The sequence below is a fragment of the Pimephales promelas genome, chromosome 19 (genome assembly GCF_988280905.1).
Source record: "Pimephales promelas chromosome 19, fPimPro1.hap1.1, whole genome shotgun sequence".
Taxonomy (NCBI): Eukaryota; Metazoa; Chordata; class Actinopteri; order Cypriniformes; family Leuciscidae; genus Pimephales; species Pimephales promelas.
The window spans coordinates 4,878,876-4,897,637 of record NC_142787.1 but is presented as its reverse complement, the minus strand read 5'-3'; the positions used below and the strand labels follow the sequence as shown (position 1 = coordinate 4,897,637).

Below are 18,762 nucleotides of genomic sequence, written 5' to 3'. Positions count from 1 at the left end.
GGTGTCTAGTTAAACATCTTGTTTGCAGCAGGTCATAACAGCATAAGGATGTTCTACTAAGTAATGAAGATGCTTGCCATGATGGGCTTGAATAATTTTGCAGAAGTCATTCAAAGTTTCTCGAGGTATATTGAGGCCCACAGAAAACGAAATGAATAGTTGAATAAAGCCGTTATTTTTGTTTGTTTTTAGCACACAAAAAGTATTCTCGTCGCTTGATAAACATAAGATTGAGCCATTGTAGTCACTCGGACTATTTTAACAATGCCTTTAATAACTTTTGGGCCGGCAAGTTTAAATCCCTTAAGAAGCCTATGGAGAAGTGATCCAGCTCTCAGATGTAATCTAAACTATCTTAATTTGTGTTCAGAAGATGAACGAAAGTCTTACAGGGTTGGAACAACATGAGGGAGAGTAAATACTGACAGAATTATAATTTTGGGGTGAACTAACCCTTTAACAATATGGACCGTTTCATAGCAGCTTTACAGTGATAATGGGAAATTAAAGTAACAGATTGTCTTGGCTTTACAACAGCTCTAGAATAAAGTTATTGTCCAGCTAAAGTTAGTTTTGATCGATTCACTTCCATTGCAAAAATCATTGGTTATTAACTTAGGGGCCGACACCATTCTAACAAAACTATTAATTTACACGACACCATTCTAACAAAAGTAAAAACACAAGAAGCTTTGCTTGACCTTCTGAGTGTCAATATCTTGTCGGATGTTGCCCATGTCTTTATTGGTCTTCTCTCGCTGTTTTTCAGCCTCGTGTAGTTGTTTGTCCACCTCTTGTAGCTCAGTTTCTTTTTGCTAAATTAGAAAAAGTAAAAAAGAAAATATATGGGAAAAAAATACTTGGGAAACGAGAGCTAAGAGATTGCACATTCTTCTGCCGTACCTCTTTGTAGCTGTCTTTGCCCTCTTCAATGTACTTGGTGATCTCTCTTTCAAGGAGGCTCACGTTTTTAACTTTGTCCTTGATTGAATTTATCTAAAACAAAGTATAAAGCTTTAGTCAACTCTGATAAGCAATGACTTTGTCTTCCATTAAAGAAAAAAACCACAACCTTTCATAAAATACACTGTGGTGAATAATTTCACAGTAAACATAAATTATAAGTCAGACAAATGCAAAAACAAATGAACCAACACCTTTTCTTGCGCTTCTTCCTGTTTCTGCATCCTGCGCTTTGCAATGTCCTGTTTGTCCAGCTGGAGCTTCTCCAGAGTTGCAGCTAGAGGAGACATCTGCTCCTTTGCATCCTAATACACACAAATTATGACACAACAGTAAAAATAGGATTACATCATCGTTCAAAAGTCTGAGGTCCGTAAGATTTTGTTTTGAAAGTAAAAAAAAAAAAACTGTTGTGAAATACAGCAGTGAAGTTACTCATGTGATGGCAAAGCTGAATTTGCAGCAGCCATTATACTATTATACTAATATGTATATTACCATCATTTTTGAAAAGTTTGATGCATTTTTACTGAATAAATACATCAGATGTTCCCCTTCATGGGTTAATTTAATGCTGAGACAGGAGCTGAAGCAAAGCGAACAGTAAACCACAGCACTACACTACGAGGTAACTGCTGGTTTATCAGTCCGTGACCGTGACTGCACAAACATAAAACACTGACAACCATGAACGATTGACACCCCACTCAAGCAAAAAACTGGGAACAGGTCAATATCAAGATTATAAAAGCTGAAAAAAGTGCCCAGAGGCGAAGATAACCCACACGCCCATAAGCTTTACAAATAGCATTTCTCACCCAAAGCAACATCAGCTGCTCAGACTTACCCCATTGGTTTGTGTGTTCAACGTAAACCTTCAACTCTCTGGGGTCGACAAACGCACTGTTGCATTCTGTAACTGTTAGATTTTTTCACATAGCAGTGAAATTGACTTAAAATACTCCAAGACTTTTACATTCTCCCAAGACTCAAAGGGTGGAAAAGAAAAGGGCAACATAACAACCTGGGAAAGAAATTAAAGGGATAGTTCACTTTGAAATTAATTTTTGATATGTTTTAACTTACCTCAAGGGCATCCAAGATGTAGGTGTCTTTGTTTCCACAGTATTTTCAATTTTGACATTTTTCAATCAAACCGTTGTTGTCTATCAGTCACACACTGGAGGCTAAGGGGGTCCACCAAAAAGCATGCACAGAGAAGTCCAAATTAAACATGATTTAATGACTCGTAAATGTAAGTACACATTGATGGACTGAGACACGAAACGAGCGGTTTGTGTGAGAAAACAAACAGTGTTTATATCGTTTTTACCTCTTGTAATCACAGCCATGACAAAATAATCTGACGGCACGGACGCTTCGGTCTGCACATGTGCCGGAAGTGATCGCTTGCGCGCCTACGTCACTTTTTGTTTATACAGAGATTTCAGAAGTTTTACCTTTCACTAAACATATTTAGATATACGGGAAACCGCAATGGAAGACGATTTCGGTATATCTAAATATGTTTAGTAAAAGGTAAAACTTCCGAAATCTCCGTGTAAATATTGAGTGACGTCACACGCAAGCGATCGCTTCCGGCGTAACATTGAACTGATTCAGTTCGGTTCAGTTGGACATTGCACAACTGATTCAGATCACTTGGACGTCACTGTGATTACACGAGGTGGAAACGATATAAATACTGTTCGTTTTCTCACACAAACCGCTCGTTTCGTGTCTTAGGCCATCAATGTGTACTTACATTAACGAGTCATTAAATCATGTTTAATTTTGACTTCTCGGTGCATGCTCTTTGGTGGACCCCCATAGCCTCCAGTGTATGACTGATAGACAACAACAGTTTGACTGAAAAATGTCAAAATTGAAAATACTGTGGAAACAAAGACACCTACATCTTGGATGCCCTTGAGGTAAGCTAAAACATATCAAAAATTAATTTCAAAGTGAACTATCCCTTTAAGTCGATGCAACCTTGGGTATATTTTCTAACCTAGGTCTATACAAGACAGTACCAGACCAGACCAACCATCCAAGGGTTCATGGCCTACGTTTTAGACAATCGCCACACCTGTTTCGATAATGTCAGCTAATGACGGAGTGTCTAGTGAACCTATGAAAGGGAACTTTTCTCAGTGTGAATGAAAGGCACATTAAAGTGGAGAGGCGCTGCTCACTCGAATGTCTCGTTGGAGCGTCTGGATTTCAGTGGAGAACTCCACACACTGCTCCTCCAACTGCTGACGCTTCTGCATGTTGCTGGAGATCAGGAGCTTTTCTCCACGAATCTCGTTTACGCTGCTTTTCAAGGCCTGGATCTGCTCCTGCTGGTCCTGGATCAGTTTCCTTTTCAGCTCGATCTTACTGCATGCTAAACACGAGGAGCATCACATGGAGACAGTGATAAACAGGGTCATATACAGTAGATGTTAGAACTTATTGTTACGTATTCTACATGTAGAGCTGAACGTACTGGTGTCCAGGCGGTGTTGGGTCTCTTGTTTCTCCTGGCTGACCTGCGTCATGGTTCGACTGAGGTCAACTCCTTGAAGCTTGGCTGCGTGCTGAGCGATCTTTCTCTCCACATCCTTCAGGTCAAGCTACATATGACAGGAAACAGTTCAATAAAAATATATCTTGTCAAGGTGTGACATATCGATATCGATCGACGTTCTCTGGACTCTGTCACTATCAATGTCTGGCCAACTAAGATTTCTATGGAGATTAAGGTTAGCATCATGATTTTTTTAGGTAGTAGTACAGCACACCATGAGTGTATATTAGCACAGTTTGTTTGCTTCTGGGATCTAAAGGAGCATTTGGCTAAGCTGTCCGGTCTGTTTCTATTGCCTTGTTGACATCTATCTGTAACCTGTCAGAATACTAGACATTATACTTATGTTTTTATGATGATACGTAAAGTGTTACTATTAGCGTAACTGTTCTTTTGTATACACAATGCTATTTATGCATGATAAACACAATATTTGAAAAAATATAATGAACAAAACAGCGCATCACTCATATTCCCGCTGGTATTCTCTTGAGTTGTTCTGCTGTGTGTGCAACTGATATATCTCATGAGAGGCAAAGATAAAGTAACTGAAGATCCTGCATTGTGCACCTTTACAGCCGGATCACCACTTCTGCTTTGTTCTTCATAAAGCTATATGACTATAACTTGCGATTAAGTAAATAATAAACTTGCCGTATTGTGTTTATTTAATAAGAATCACAAAACTGCAGTGTTCTGACTCTACTATGTGATAAATAAATAAGTCTAAGTATTTGTTGTGTTGTTCTGATGTGCTGCATCATGTTACTGGATTTTATTTTCTGTGCTTGGGCTGGCTGGAGATGAGCTAAGACCTGAAAGCGATCCATGAGGGAGACGTCCTGCAGACAGGCCTTGGCTGTGTCTTCCTCAGACATCAGTAAGCCGAGCAGCGTCTCCTGCTCCTCAGTGTCTCCTTTCAGCTTCTCAATGTCTCGGTTCACACGCTGGAGTTTATTTCTGAGCTCTGGCAGATCTTTCTCCTGGAGCTCCACTATGGACTGCCTGTCAATACAAAAATTATTCATCATTATCAATATAAGGGGTGGATAGATGGATGGAGGAACTGGTAGATGGATGGAAGGATGGGGGAATGAAGGGGTAAACATGTGGACAGATGGATGGATGGGGAATGAAGGAGTAAACAGGCGGACGGATGGATAGAAGGATGGGGGAATGAAGGAGTAAACAGGTGGACAGATGGACAGATGAAAGGATGGGGTATGAAGGGGTAAACGGGTGAATCGATGGATGGATCGAAAGATGGGGAATGAAGGAGTAAACGGGTGGACAGATGGATGGATGGATGGGGGTATGAAGGGGTAAACAGGTGGATGGATGGATGGATGGGGAATGAGGGAGTAAACAGGTGGACGGATAGATGGATGGATGGATGGGGTATAAAGGGGTAACAGGTGAATGGATGGATGGATGGATGGAAGGATGGGGTATGAAGGGGTAAACAGGTGGATGGATGGATGCATGGATGGGGGAATGAATGAGTAAACAGATGGATGGATGGAACGAAGGATGGGGGAATGAAGGAGTAAATGGGTGGACAGATGCATGGATGAAAGGATGGGGTATGAGGGGGTAAACAGGTGGATGGATGAAAGGATGGGGGTATGAGGGGGTAAAAAGGTGGATGGATGAAAGGATGGGGGTATGAGGGGGTAAACAGGTGGATGGATGAAAGGATGGGGTATGAGGGGGTAAAAAGGTGGATGGATGAAAGGATGGGGGTATGAGGGGGTAAACAGGTGGATGGATGGATGGATGGATGGATGGAGGAATGAAGGAGTAAACAGGTGGGTGGGTCGATGGATGGATGGATGGATGGATGGAAGGATGGCGGAATGAATGAATAAACAGATGGATGGAACGAAGGATGGGGGAATGAAGGAGTAAACGGGTGGACAGATGGATGGATGGGAGAATGAAGGAGTAATCAGTTTGACAGATGGATGGGTGGCAGGATGGGAGAATGAAGGAGCAAACATATGGACAGATGGATGGATGGAAGGATATGGGAATAAGGGAGTAAACAGGTGGATGTATGGATGGATGGGGAAATGAAGGAGTAAACAGGTAGATGGATGGAAAGATATGGGAATGAAGGAGTAAACAGGTGGATGTATGGATAGATGGGGAAATGAAGGAGTAAACAGGTGGATGGATGGAGGAATGAAGGAGTAAACAGGTGGATGGATGGATGGATGGATGGGGGAATGAAGTAGTAAACATATGGATGGATGGATGGATGGATGGGGAATGAAGTAGTAAACACATGGATGGATGGATGGATGGATGGGGGAATGAAGGGGTAAACAGGTGGACAGATGGATGGATGAAAAGATGGAGGAATGAAGGGGTAAACAGGTGGACAGATGGAAGGATGGGGGAATGAAGGGCTAAACAGATGGACAGATGGATGGAAGGATGGGGAAACAAAGGAGTAAACAGGTAGATGGATGGAAGGATATGGGAATAAGGGAGTAAACAGGTGGATGTATGGATGGATGGGGAAATGAAGGAGTAAACAGGTAGATGGATGGAAAGATAGGGGAATGAAGGAGTAAACAGGTGGATGGATGGGGAATGAAGAGGTAAACAGGGGATGGATGGATGGGGGAATGAAGGAGAAAACAGGTGTATGGATGATGGATGGATGGGGAATGAAGTAGTAAATAGGTGGATTGATGGAGGGATGGAAGGATGGGGAATGAAGGGGTAAACAGGTGGATGATGGATAGAAGTATGGAGAATGAAGGGGGTAAACAGGTGGATGGATAGGGGAATGAAGGGGTAAAAAGGAGGATGGATGATGGATAGACGGATGGATAAGTGAAGTAAATGATGGAAGTATAAACATGAAGTAAAGAATGGATAGTTAAAGTGATAAACAATAAAATAGAATGGATAGAATGGACAGATAGATAATAGAGTGACAGAAAACTGTTATTGCCTGATGGGCTTCAGTGCCATCATTTCATCACGCCTGCGCTCTTTTCTCTTCAGGTCCTGCTCGGTGTTCTTCAGTTTGTCGGGGACGAGCCGCAGCTTGGACTGCATGTCATTAATAACGTCCTGGAGCTCGGCCTCTGAGGGGAACACGCGCTGACACACGGGACAGCAGGGCTCGCCCTCCTCTGTCAGCTGACTGATGAACTGACTGTACACGGCGGTGGCGCCCGCCAGCATGGCTGCCAAGAGAAGACACAGAGAATCAGTGACAACTCATTACAAGCAACTTGTGTTACGTAATCAGATTACTTTTTCAAGTAACTAGTAAAGTAACGCATTACTTTTAAAATTTCCATCAAAAAATCTGAGTTACTTTTTCAAATAAGTAATGCAAGTTACTTTGTTTTCCTGCTTATTGACTGACAGCTCTCCTGTCCTCATGTTGAGAGAGTCATGGGTAAGTGCAGAGCCGTTGTGTATGAACATGATGCTAGACTTCTACTTCTAGACTAAATGTGAACATGCATTTACTCATCTCACTTGCACAAAAAAAGATTAAATATTCAGCAAAATTAATAAAATCGAGTGAAATGCAGAATCAGAATACTATGCAAATTTTCAATAACTAAATAGGTTCAATAAAACAATTTTTTATGCATTTAATTTCACTTTATTGACCAATGTACTTGCTTCTGACCTTTGAGGAATCAGTTAAACCACAAGCAAAAATGACGGTAGCATGGTAAGCATGGTAATTCGAAAATACTACAGGTTTTCTACTAATACAAAGCTTAATGCTAAATCCTGAAGTATCCCTTTAAATGATGTCACGTGTTTTTTAAGCCAAAACATTTTTTAGCACAAACAGCAAACATCTCCACACTATCCGCTAGCTGTGTCCCGTGAACTAGGGCTGGGTATTGACACAAATTTAACAATTCGATTCTATTTCGATTCCGATTCGATTCGATATTGATTATTTTGGATATCAGTTACAATAAATGGCAAATTTTTACAAGGAAATCAAATCTCTTAACTAATGCTGTAAACTATGGGAGTCTAGTTGTAGCCTACTAGGCTTCATTAGCCTAATATGAAGGTAATAATTAACTGTTTTGTAGCTATACAAACACTTTTATTTATTTTTATAATAAGTAGATTATATGAAATATAAACATTTAAATGGTGGCTGTCATAAAAACTTGCCAGATTTATTCAAACATGCATTAAATATTAAAGAACATTAAGATTATAATGCATATGTAATATGGTGTATATATTTAGCAAAATGCACCTCTCTAGAGTTATTTTTTCTAGGTGACTAACGAGTTTATGTGGGTTTTCTGAGGTAAATATGACGATAAATGACATTGATTACAAGCTGTTTAACTGACGTCTTTCCACGGTTCAAACGATGATTGAGCGAATCAATGTGACATGATAGGGATTTCGATAAGTACTCTCTTTTAACACACTTTCAGATGCTCATTCATGTTTATTTCGCGCTGTAATTGGTATTATTAACCCGGAAGAAAGATCAGCCCTGCTGCTTCTCTTGAGCTGCGCCAGAGCGATCTCACGCCACAGCGCCAAAACCTTATTTATAAACCATAAACCTTATTTATGTTTTTTAATCTCTAAAGAAAATGGAGGTACTTTGAAAATTGAGACTTTGTTTCATCAATAGTAACAAAGGACAAAGATTATTGCGATTTTTTGGATGCGCGCAGCCGCGATATAATGTTCCATTCATTCAAATGAAACAGGATGACTAATCGATTCTTGAGATTGAAGAATCGATATCGGCTCGTAAAAATGAGAATCGGTTAATATCCAGAAATCGATATTTATTACCCAGCCCTACCGTGAACAGACTGTAAAAAACCTGTGGTCTCAGTCGACACCCCAAAACAAAACTGGGGCAACCAGCACCACGAAACATAAAAAAACTCTGTTCCAGCCAATAACTGACAAGAATGATTTGGGGGCGGGGTTTGGGGGGTTAGTGCGCGGATGAGGGAGGGTCTAGCTAGCCTCCGTTTTGACAAAACGTTGAATGTCAGCAAGAAGTGACATCGCTTAAAGCAACTTTAAGGGAGTAACGCAATATTGTAATGCATTACTTTTCAAAGTTACTTTTCCCAACACTTCCGATAACCACGTTCAAATGGTAAATGGTAAATGGACTGCATTTATATAGCGCCTTCTTAGACCTAATGGCCACCAAAGCGCTTTACATATTGCCTCACATTCACCCATTCATACGCTCATTCACACACCGACGGCGGTGTCAGCCATGCAAGGCGCCAGCCAGCTCGTCGGGAGCAGCTGGGGTTAGGTGTCTTGCTCATGGACACCTCGACACTTGGCCAGGTGGAACCGAGGATTGAACCACCAACCTTTCGGTTCGTAGACAACCCACATGAACCACTGAGCCACTGCCGCCCCAGTGCCGCCCCACTGCCGTTCAAAACACGGAAGACTGAGAAAAACAGGGATGTTCTGAATTTGCACACATACCAGGTTGTGTAACTACTGTGGACTACATAAACTCAGCTGTGTGGGTCCCAGTTTGATACTTCATATTAACAGTCATTGCCATACTTGGCACAAAAAAGTCTATATCCGGTTTACCAATAAACAGTAATTTACCGTCAAGCAGGCCCACACAGAACCTACATCTGAAAAGCTTCAAAGACTTCAAATGACATCAATGAATTAAAAAGACATCACACACAAAATGCATCCCTCGACCCTAATGGGTTCATATACAACTTGTCCATTTTATTAACATTTTCTAACATTATTCTGAAGATTTACGCACATAATGTATATTTAGTGTGGATCTGAAATGTTTCGTGTGCATAAGCGTGACCACACCTCTCTGTTTAGAAGACTTCTCCAGCTCATCCTCCAGTTTGCTCAGGTCCGACAGGAAGTCCTGACTGCCGCACACGTTGAAGAGTCTCTCTTCATAGTTGACCAGCTGCTCTTCTTTACGTTTGATTTCTGCCATGAAGTGAGTCTTCTTCTGTTCTCCAGATGCAAGCTCCTTACTACGAAAAATAAAAAAAGACTCGTCTAGTAATGCTAGTTAATTTATCTGAAGGCTGCAACTTGTATATTAACATTTATTGGGAATTAATAAATGCCAGCACTGTTAAAGTTAGAGTAAGTTGGAGAATAATTGCATTTTATTGTGCAAATACAGCATTTGGAAAATTTTAAATTCTCCGATATTATTTTACACATAAACATGTATTTTATTGATGTGTGTGAACTTATGAACAGTTTGTGAGTCATATCTGCCATATTTGCAAGACATCCCTATATCAGACATCATTGAAAACTACACTGACCCGAGGATGACCTGACCTTAACTCGGAATCAAAACCAAATATGTATAAGATTTTTGTGTGTGGGTGGTTGGACAAAGGCCAGTATTTTCTGCTACATCAGTGTCAATGCATGGGTGTATGTCGCTTATCACGTAGACATTAGAACTGCGTGACACATTATAGGCCTTCGCACTGAATATCATCATTTATGGCATTCTCTAGCTTACTGTAATAAAGGTTTGCAGGAAAACTACTCAAAGTGTGACAGACTTCATTTTGCTGAGCCGTTCTCTGGTGGAGTTGATCTCTCTGGTTTTGGAGTGGATCCAGTCTTCCAGCTCTCTCTTGCTTGGGAAGTGTCCCAGCAGAGACACCAGCTCTTCATTGTGTCTCGACTTGATCTTCCTCACTTGCTCCTCTTTATCCATCTGGAATCCGAAGCAGAGATGAACTATTTATTTTCTAGTTGGATAAAACTGTCAATTTGCAAGCCTCTGCAATAAGCACTGATTATAAACTGCTATATTTGAGTATATAGATCACACTATCCAGACATGACTGTGCTGTATATTCTGTATACAGCCTAGAAAGGATGCCTTTGGTCCTAAGTGACGTCCAGTTAATATCTCACAGTTTTGATAAATGTAATAATGGGAATAATTTGGTTAATCCATATACTGTATATAAAAATCTGCAAACTTCTATTTTGCAAACCATAAAAAAGTAGCATATATTGTCTTTGGTTTTATGCCACACTCGGATATATATATATATATATATATATATATATATTAATGTTTCTTAAAGTATGAACAGAATAGGAGTGGAAATTGCAAACACTCTTGCTTTTTAAAAGTTGTATGAACACAATTCCTGTATGGACACAAACTCTTTTATAGATTTGACATGACCTGAAGAAATAATTATTTACAAGCAATCTATTACATTTATCAGAAAAATGATCATAGCAAGAAAAGGATGAGCAATGTTTATAATGGATTATGTGTTTGATTGATTTCCAATCATTTCTTGCTTCTCCCTCATGGAATGTTATAAATTATTTTGATGCCCCATCAAACATTTTAAAATAAGCCTAGCATTAGTTTTCATTTTAAAAGGCATCAGTTAAGCTTTTTTTTTTGTTGAAACTGAAATTTAACACAATGTACATATTGTTATAAATAGCAAATTCTTTTGTGATTTAGTGTTTATAAATGACTGGAGGATATAAGGTGTTCACAGAAAGACTGTGCTGACATCTAGTGTTACAGTTCTATACTAAAGCATTGTGCTGGCAAACTAATACACATCTAGAACTTGAATTTTGTAGGATAGAATATAGTATCTCAAAATTATTATCTGAATCCTGGATGTTTCTGTGTTGTTCAAATGTTCAGTTTAGTTTCATCAAGTTATGTTAACCACAGGCTTTTATTTTACTCGTAAATTGAAAAACCTCATTACAAAACCCCATAGGAAATCATTTTGAAGGAACCAGCAGCGAATTAACCCATCGGGGTCTGACCCCCTCTGCATCCCTTTATTGCCCCAAGGAATTTGTTTTGTTTATGTTTTCTGCATTTGTTTCAGAATTAGGCTTAAAGGTGTTATCACAATGGGTTAATAAAGCACTTTTCTAATGTACAATACTGTACATGCGGTCTCTCCTCAACCACAACTGGAGAGTCAGGACTGCGGTGTAACATCTCATCTGAAGGACAGGACTTTTTTTGACAGAGTAGTGTCCCCATCACTATACTGGGGCGTTAGCACCACACAGACCAAGGGGTGAACAGCGCCACCTGCTGGCCTCAACCTGTTTTTTTTTTTCCCAGGAGTCTCCCATTCAGATACTGAGAGACTCAACCCTGCTCAGCTTCAGTGGGAAACCAGTCTTGGGCTACCAGTGATATAGCTGTGGGCGAGAATGATGTGTGTGTTCACCTTGGTCTTCTTGAGCATGTCCATCTCTGCATGTGCCCTGGTGTGTGTGTTGAGCAGTTCCATCTCCTGGTCCAGTCTGCGCTGGGCCTGATCCAGTTCAGTTTTCTCCCTCTGTAGTTCGACGACTTCTGCCTTCAGATTGTCCACAGTGCAGGCCTGCGTGGCATTGTCAAGCTCACGCTCCTATAAACACACGTACATTAAGAAAAACACATACAAAAGTAATGCAGGGTGTCGATGATGGTAGTTTTGTTAGTTGCAGTGTTAGTATTGCTTTCTTTCTACAATTTATTTTCAGATTTTGGGCCAGATTTACCAAACAGGGCAAAGTAGCGTGAGACTGTAATCCCATAAAAGCGCAGATGGGAGTGGCCAACACAGTCTCATGAAGATGCGTATCTATACCACGAGTGTCATTTCTCGTGGCATTTATACACCAAAAGTGTTTTTTTCGTGTATATGGTACGCACTAAAAAACCCTGGGTTAGGTTTAGGGGGGTGGGGAGTTCGTGCGTATTATACGCAAAAAAAGTGCGTATCATATGTACGCGAAAATCGCGTGCCAAATACACGCAAAAACTGTTTTTGGCGTATAAATGCCACGAGAAATGACATTCGTGCCATAGACACGAACTTTCATGAGATCGGGCTGGAGTGGCAGACATGACAAGCACTAAATGGACAAGACATGCTTTTTGTGGCCGTTAAATAATGTGGCAAACACCAGTAAATTGACTACCGCAAATCTTAGTAGATTACATTCTATAATTTATTTAAATACAGTCCTATAAATGTTACATCTGAAAAGGAAACTCCTTTAAATGCATATGCAATAAGGTTTCATTGCTATTTTTTCACTGTATGTCTTCAGTAAAGCCTGACAGTAGTTTTTAACGCCAAAAGAGGGATTGCGCTGGTGCAAGCCGTTTGTAAATCTGACCCATAAGATTTAGTTGAGGAAACCAACAGAATATTGACAGATGAAATATGTTTTGTAAACGCAGCTCGCACATGCGGACTGAATTTGTTTCAGACAAATGAGTTGATCCACAAGTTGGCAACACTGGCCCGGCTGTTATTTCACAGTAGAAAATGGACCTAAAGAGACAACAACCCAAAATACCGAAGCCTGCATCAACAACAGACATGCATTGACAAGCGGTTGTGTGACGGGGTTATACTGTAAGATAGACGCAACTTTATTTCAGAAGACGACATTTTTTTCAGTCATAAGTTCTGGAGAAAAATATCGCAAACAACGGACCGTCTGCGTTTGTGCACGCCATCAAATGGAGTATACTTTTGAAAGGCTGTACGCATACGCTAGCACACACGTTAAAGGGGTGGTAAAGTATGATTTCACTTTTCTAACTTTAGTTAGTGTGAAATGTTGCTGTTTGAGCATAAATGACATTATCGAAGTTACAACGCTCAAAGTTCAAAGCAAAGGAAGATATTTGCTTTAAAGAAAGGACTACAACAAACGGCTGGTAGGGACTACACAAGCTTCCTCCTGGGTTAGTGACATCACCAACCCTAAAACGTGCATAAACCCCGCCCCCGGGAACACGCATACGTTTGTGAGTCAGCTCAAACTTTAGCATCCATCTTTTCACATTCAATAGAAAGTCGCAGTGATTTATAAATTATCATGACAGAACATGTTTATTGAAGATAGTTAACTCCACATCAGCAACATAAATTCATCAACTAACCATTCAGAGACGTCTTGTATTCTACATGTTGTCACTTCTCTTCGAGGACTTCTCCATCTTTGACTGACTCTGTTTTAACATTTAAGGTAAAACAGTTTTTTAAGTGTGTCTGCGTGAGGTAATAGCTTCTCGATTAGCGATTATTGATTTTGATTGATTATATTAGCAGCAGCAACATTTTGGTATTAATTGCACTTTTTATTTGTTTGATATTCAATGAAAAACTAACGATGGTTAGTGAGGACATGCAAACATGCTTGTTGTTTACTACTTAAGTAAACAATTATCTTTATATTACTTTTTTTTAAAGCAATTGTGTTGGCACCTGGTTCTATTAATTGACAGCATTAAAATACATTTTGTGATTTCCTATCCTACAATTGAAAATCTTTGAAGCAAGTTTGGGGGACTTGAAGGGCACCCAATTCAGTGAATCACCCAGAAATTCAAAAGAACAGCATTTATCTGAAATAGAAAGCTTTTGTAACATTAAACAATACTGTTCAAAAGTTTGGAGTCGGTAAGAATTTTTATTTAATTTTTTGTACGAAAGAAAAAAGAAATCTATACTTGTATTCATCAAGGATAAATTAAGCTGATCAAAAAGTTACAGTGAAGACACTTATAATGTTACAAATCGATTATCTGTATCTTTTGTGTGCGACTATAAATACTTTGCTTTAAAAGTACCAAGTAATGACCCATAAAGAATTAAAATACAATATATTCTATTATCATTGCAAAGAACCAACAGGAAAATAAATGTGTGCCTGAACTAGGAGCACACTTGTAGTAAATTAATAGTATAACGACCAGTACAGCCGAGTGTGTTTCCTTCTCTGACTGGAAACGTATCATATGGCTTCTCATATTTGTCGTGTTTCTGTCGTTAGTTTTATTCTACAAAGCTTACAACTAGTGTGGCTTTTGTCCAGCTCCTTTCCCCCTTCAACTTCAGAAGCCAAAATATTTCCACACATCAGCTTTTAACCTAACAAGGAGGGTGTTTGGATCTCGCACGCCATCGGGTCTCTGTTATGTGCACGCCACAGACGGTCCCGCCACTGCAGTTACGCACTTTAGAGCTTGGTCTTTCGCGTTCCGTCAATATTGCGTTATTATAAATGTATATCAAAAATTTTTTTTTTTTTGAAAATCTGTGTCCACGTCTGCATCGCGATGCATCGAATAATCGATTTTTTCACTCACCCCTAGTATAGAGTAGGGGTTGAACCGACTAGTCGATTAGTCGACTAGTCAACCTTAATGCAATGCCGTGACGCTTTAAGCTTGACGTCGACTAGTCGCGTTGATCATGTGACACTATATGATAGCGCTAATTTTGATAATATATGTCGTTGCAGACAACAACAGATGAAGAGCCCAGGGGTCATTGCAGAAAGAAAGCAGCATTGGTACATAAAGTGTATGGAAATAATTTACTAACTTGGCACAATAGCCTATTGTTGAAAACGAAAGTAAAAGCATGATGCACGCTCACTCTTTTATTGGGAAATGAGAGCCGTCTCTTTTAAAATCATTCAAACATTAGCTTATTTTTTTTCATATATTTATTTAAACATATTAATGCATCTCTAATTGACCCGCAATCAATTGGAATATTATTTTGTATTACTTAGATCCATCACTAACGTGCAGATCTGATGTTAATTTATAGCTTTTTTCTTTTCATCCTTAATGATGACGTAAACAACGGGCTGTTTAGCTTCATCTGGCCACTTCACGTGTTTCTGTGTGATCTGATTGCTATCCGATCGTGAAAAGACCAGGTGTAAGCTAAAGCCCTCCGAAACGCATTCGAGACGATCGCTCAAACCACTTCATGAGGAGGTCTGGGCTGCTTTACAGACGAAATTGGACACGTGTAAATGCATCTGGTTGTTGAAACCACATATGTAAATTGGACTTCTCCCAAAAATGCTGAAATAAAACGTGTGAGAGGAGCCTGTGCTATTATATTCATTATATGACGACGCTATAACACGCACCGCAGCTGAGCATCTATTCATAAAGCCAACGTGCAAACTATCGTAAATCAAAGTGAAAGTAAGTCACAGACGCTTAACACACAATCATCTTCGTTAAAAGTAAAGAAACAAAATGATCTTACCAGTGCTGTCTCTCTTATTGCGGTCTTTGATTTTGAAATTAGCTGATGATCAATAAAATGCAGCTCATTACTGTTGCTTTCGGTGATGTGAACTCCGTTAAATCTGCATATAGATCGTTGTTTGAAGATCGGATGGGAAAATATTTATGTGACCAGGTGTAAATGGAATCGTTTTGATAAATCAGATCAGTAAAAACGCATGAAGTGTCCAGTTGTAAACGGCCCCATTATGAGCTGTCAGCGTCACTTTCTGTTAATTAATTGCAAATTGTGGCATGTTGCAAATCGGTCACATCTCTTGTGTTTTTATGAATGACGTCAGCGACTAGTCAACGTCGACTCGACCCTAAAAAATCTGAAGTCGTTCAACCCCTAGTATAGAGCATCGCAGTCCCGCCCACAGCCGGTGCCAGAAGTACAAATTCAATGCGATTTCTCCATTGACAGTTGGGATAAGCCATTATAACCATACATGGTAGACTTAAAACCAACTACAGCTGTACTAAACGATTATATATGCTCATATAAACACCAAAAGTTCATGGGGTACTAACCTTATTTTAAGTTAAATGCATTTTATTCGCCATGTATTGGATAAGTACTTCATTACCCACAATCCTGAACAATCCCACAATCCCACAGTGATGCATCTGATTGGTGGAAATCGCATCGCGTGTCTGAAACCCCACGAAGGCACGTGAAGACTGAAGATCGTGTAATGACGCAGGGCTAAGTTCATTGGTCGCACCTCTGAGACGCCCCCGCGCCATTAGATGTGCAGTTGCCCCAGCACAGCCTATGAGCGAGCCAGATGCTCAATGTTTTAGCATGCGGAGCTGCAAATGCGTTTGCTTCAGTAAATCGAGGAAAAGGAGTTTCCCTGCACATTCACTATATAAAATTCAGATTTGGAAGTCACTCAAAAGGCTCTTTTAAGGTGGCTTTCAGTCACTTTGGTTTATGGGAGGAGTAGTTCCTTTGCTTGGAAATGAAAATATGTACACAGGCTTCTACCCTTGACTTTTTTTTGGATTTTCTCTTCGTTTTTTTTATTCAAAATTATATGTTGTATGCTTATGAGTTCAGCCGTAGCTGGTTATCCTCAGACATGCTCTAATACTCCTTAGATATGGATTTTACAAAATGTCAATGGGAGAAATTAATGGGAAATTTACTTCCGGCACCAACGCTCACTTGGGCTGTGGGCAGGACTGTGATGCTCTATTTCGTGCTAAAACTTCACACACACACACTCTGGGGACATCAGAGATTTATTTGGCATGTTACCACTCCTTTAAAAAAACGAAGTATACTCTGGGCAAAATGCTCAAGGCAAGTTTATTGGTGTAGTGCAGATCTAACCGCTTTCTGAAGCTCGGTGTCCAGCTCCTGCAGTCTGCTAGATGAGCCCTCCAGTTTTAGGAGATCAGATTTGATGTTCTTCAGTTCCAGTTGTTTCTTGGCCTGTATGTCTCTCTTCAGCTCAACGGTTCTCTCTAGACCGGTCTTCTTATCACGGAGATCATCGATGCTTTGCTGCTTCTGTGCCTCTTTCTCCTGCATATCTCGCTGAAAACAAGAAGCTATTATTAAAAAATGGCAACACGTTACTATACTAATATTGAGCTTTTGAAAATATGTGAAGTTTTAGGACATTTTTAAATATCTGACTTAATTTTATTCTATACTTTTCTGTCAAGCATTACATAATACAAAAATAATAATTAAAGTGCTACCCAAACATTACATATGTCTCTTTATTGGATAAAACACTTCCTAAAGTGTATACAAATTGGCAATGCAACATATCTATATCTAAATATATACAGTATATCTATATCTATGTATCTATATATCTATATCTATCTATATATATATATAGAGCGTGAACTGGGTGGCAAATGACGTCCTGCAGTTCAATTATCTACCAAAGTTTGGTTGAGGGCTTCAGTGTCCTGGTCCAGTCTCTCTTTGACTTGTCTGTGGAAGCTCTGGAGTTGTCTTTCGTTAAGAGGCGTCCGATCATAGCCCTCCAACTCCAGGAAAGACGCTAAACTTTTCACCTGGGTGTCCCTCTTTTTAATGTTCTGTGTGTGTCTGTCCGCCTCCAACTGCAGACGGCCTTCAAATGAACACAAACAATGAGGATGAACAGCTCTGAGAAAACATTTTTCCTGCTAAAAATGCATTTTGAGCAAAAACACTCAAAGTATTAGTTTTTAGTGCATGTCTATATAAGTATAGTGTACTTTAGGACAGAGATAGCTAATCTACAAAATCTAAATTTCATAAGTGAAGAAACTTTGCAGTAGTAGTCATTTCAATTTAAAAAGAGGATAAATGATGAAGGTCACAAAGTAATAAAAGCAAAAATATACGTGTTAAACGCCAAGTTGCCCGAAGCTCGAGATGAGAGCACTTTACATAAGAACTTCTAAAAAGGCCTTGATCATGTTTTTATGTGGCCTGCAGGTTTCCACACCAAGTGCTTGGATTATTAAATGGGGCTAAAATATTTTTTCCCCCACTTAATCATAGAAGTAATGATCAGATCAAAATAGCTGTTTGTTGCAACCCTTGTGAATCTACCCAATACCACCTTCCTGTGAGCAAGTAGCAAATCAGGCTAAGATGTAAACTAAAAAAAAAGGACGTCACTGTTCTTCTATTGACTCTTTTAAATACTACAATCAACGAAACAACCATTTAATTATAGAGAACACATGTCCACCACCACCACACAACAAAAACTGAATAACCACTACCTTGCTCAACTAGCAGGTCAGATTTGATGCGGTTCATCCTCTGGCACTCTCGGCCGGCCCGGTCAAACTCGCGCAGGCACTCCGCAAGTCTCCTTTCCTTCTCTTTGACAGTCTGCTGGTGGTTCTGATACATGTCCTGCAGCTGATCATCTGAGCCCTGAAACACCTAAAACACAGCACAACAGAGTCAAAGCGGCCTAAGGAATGAACAAATGGTGTGCTGCAAGGCTCTGTCTTAGGCCCTTTGTTTTTCTATCCATACATGCTCCCTTTAGGTGCTATGTTTACAAAACATGGCATTCCCGTACTTTTCATTGTAATGCTGACAACTCTACATTGCTCCAGACATTTGATATTGATGGTTGTC

The 18,762-nt window shown here is 39.8% G+C and overlaps 1 protein-coding gene across 1 annotated transcript in view; it reads right to left on the bottom strand.

The window, feature by feature from the left end:
- rad50 (RAD50 homolog, double strand break repair protein) overlaps positions 1 to 18,762 on the bottom strand; it is a 39,231-nt gene that overhangs the window by 14,300 nt on the left and 6,169 nt on the right. The window contains exons 8-20 of the mRNA XM_039674476.2: positions 18,396 to 18,561; positions 17,559 to 17,752; positions 16,993 to 17,199; positions 11,785 to 11,967; positions 10,111 to 10,268; positions 9,383 to 9,558; positions 6,504 to 6,741; positions 4,354 to 4,543; positions 3,458 to 3,584; positions 3,162 to 3,355; positions 1,158 to 1,268; positions 904 to 996; positions 702 to 815 (exon numbers count right to left, since the gene is read on the bottom strand). Coding sequence (XP_039530410.2) covers positions 702 to 815; positions 904 to 996; positions 1,158 to 1,268; positions 3,162 to 3,355; positions 3,458 to 3,584; positions 4,354 to 4,543; positions 6,504 to 6,741; positions 9,383 to 9,558; positions 10,111 to 10,268; positions 11,785 to 11,967; positions 16,993 to 17,199; positions 17,559 to 17,752; positions 18,396 to 18,561 — 2,151 coding nt within the window. The remainder of the gene's footprint in view (positions 1 to 701; positions 816 to 903; positions 997 to 1,157; positions 1,269 to 3,161; positions 3,356 to 3,457; positions 3,585 to 4,353; positions 4,544 to 6,503; positions 6,742 to 9,382; positions 9,559 to 10,110; positions 10,269 to 11,784; positions 11,968 to 16,992; positions 17,200 to 17,558; positions 17,753 to 18,395; positions 18,562 to 18,762) is intronic.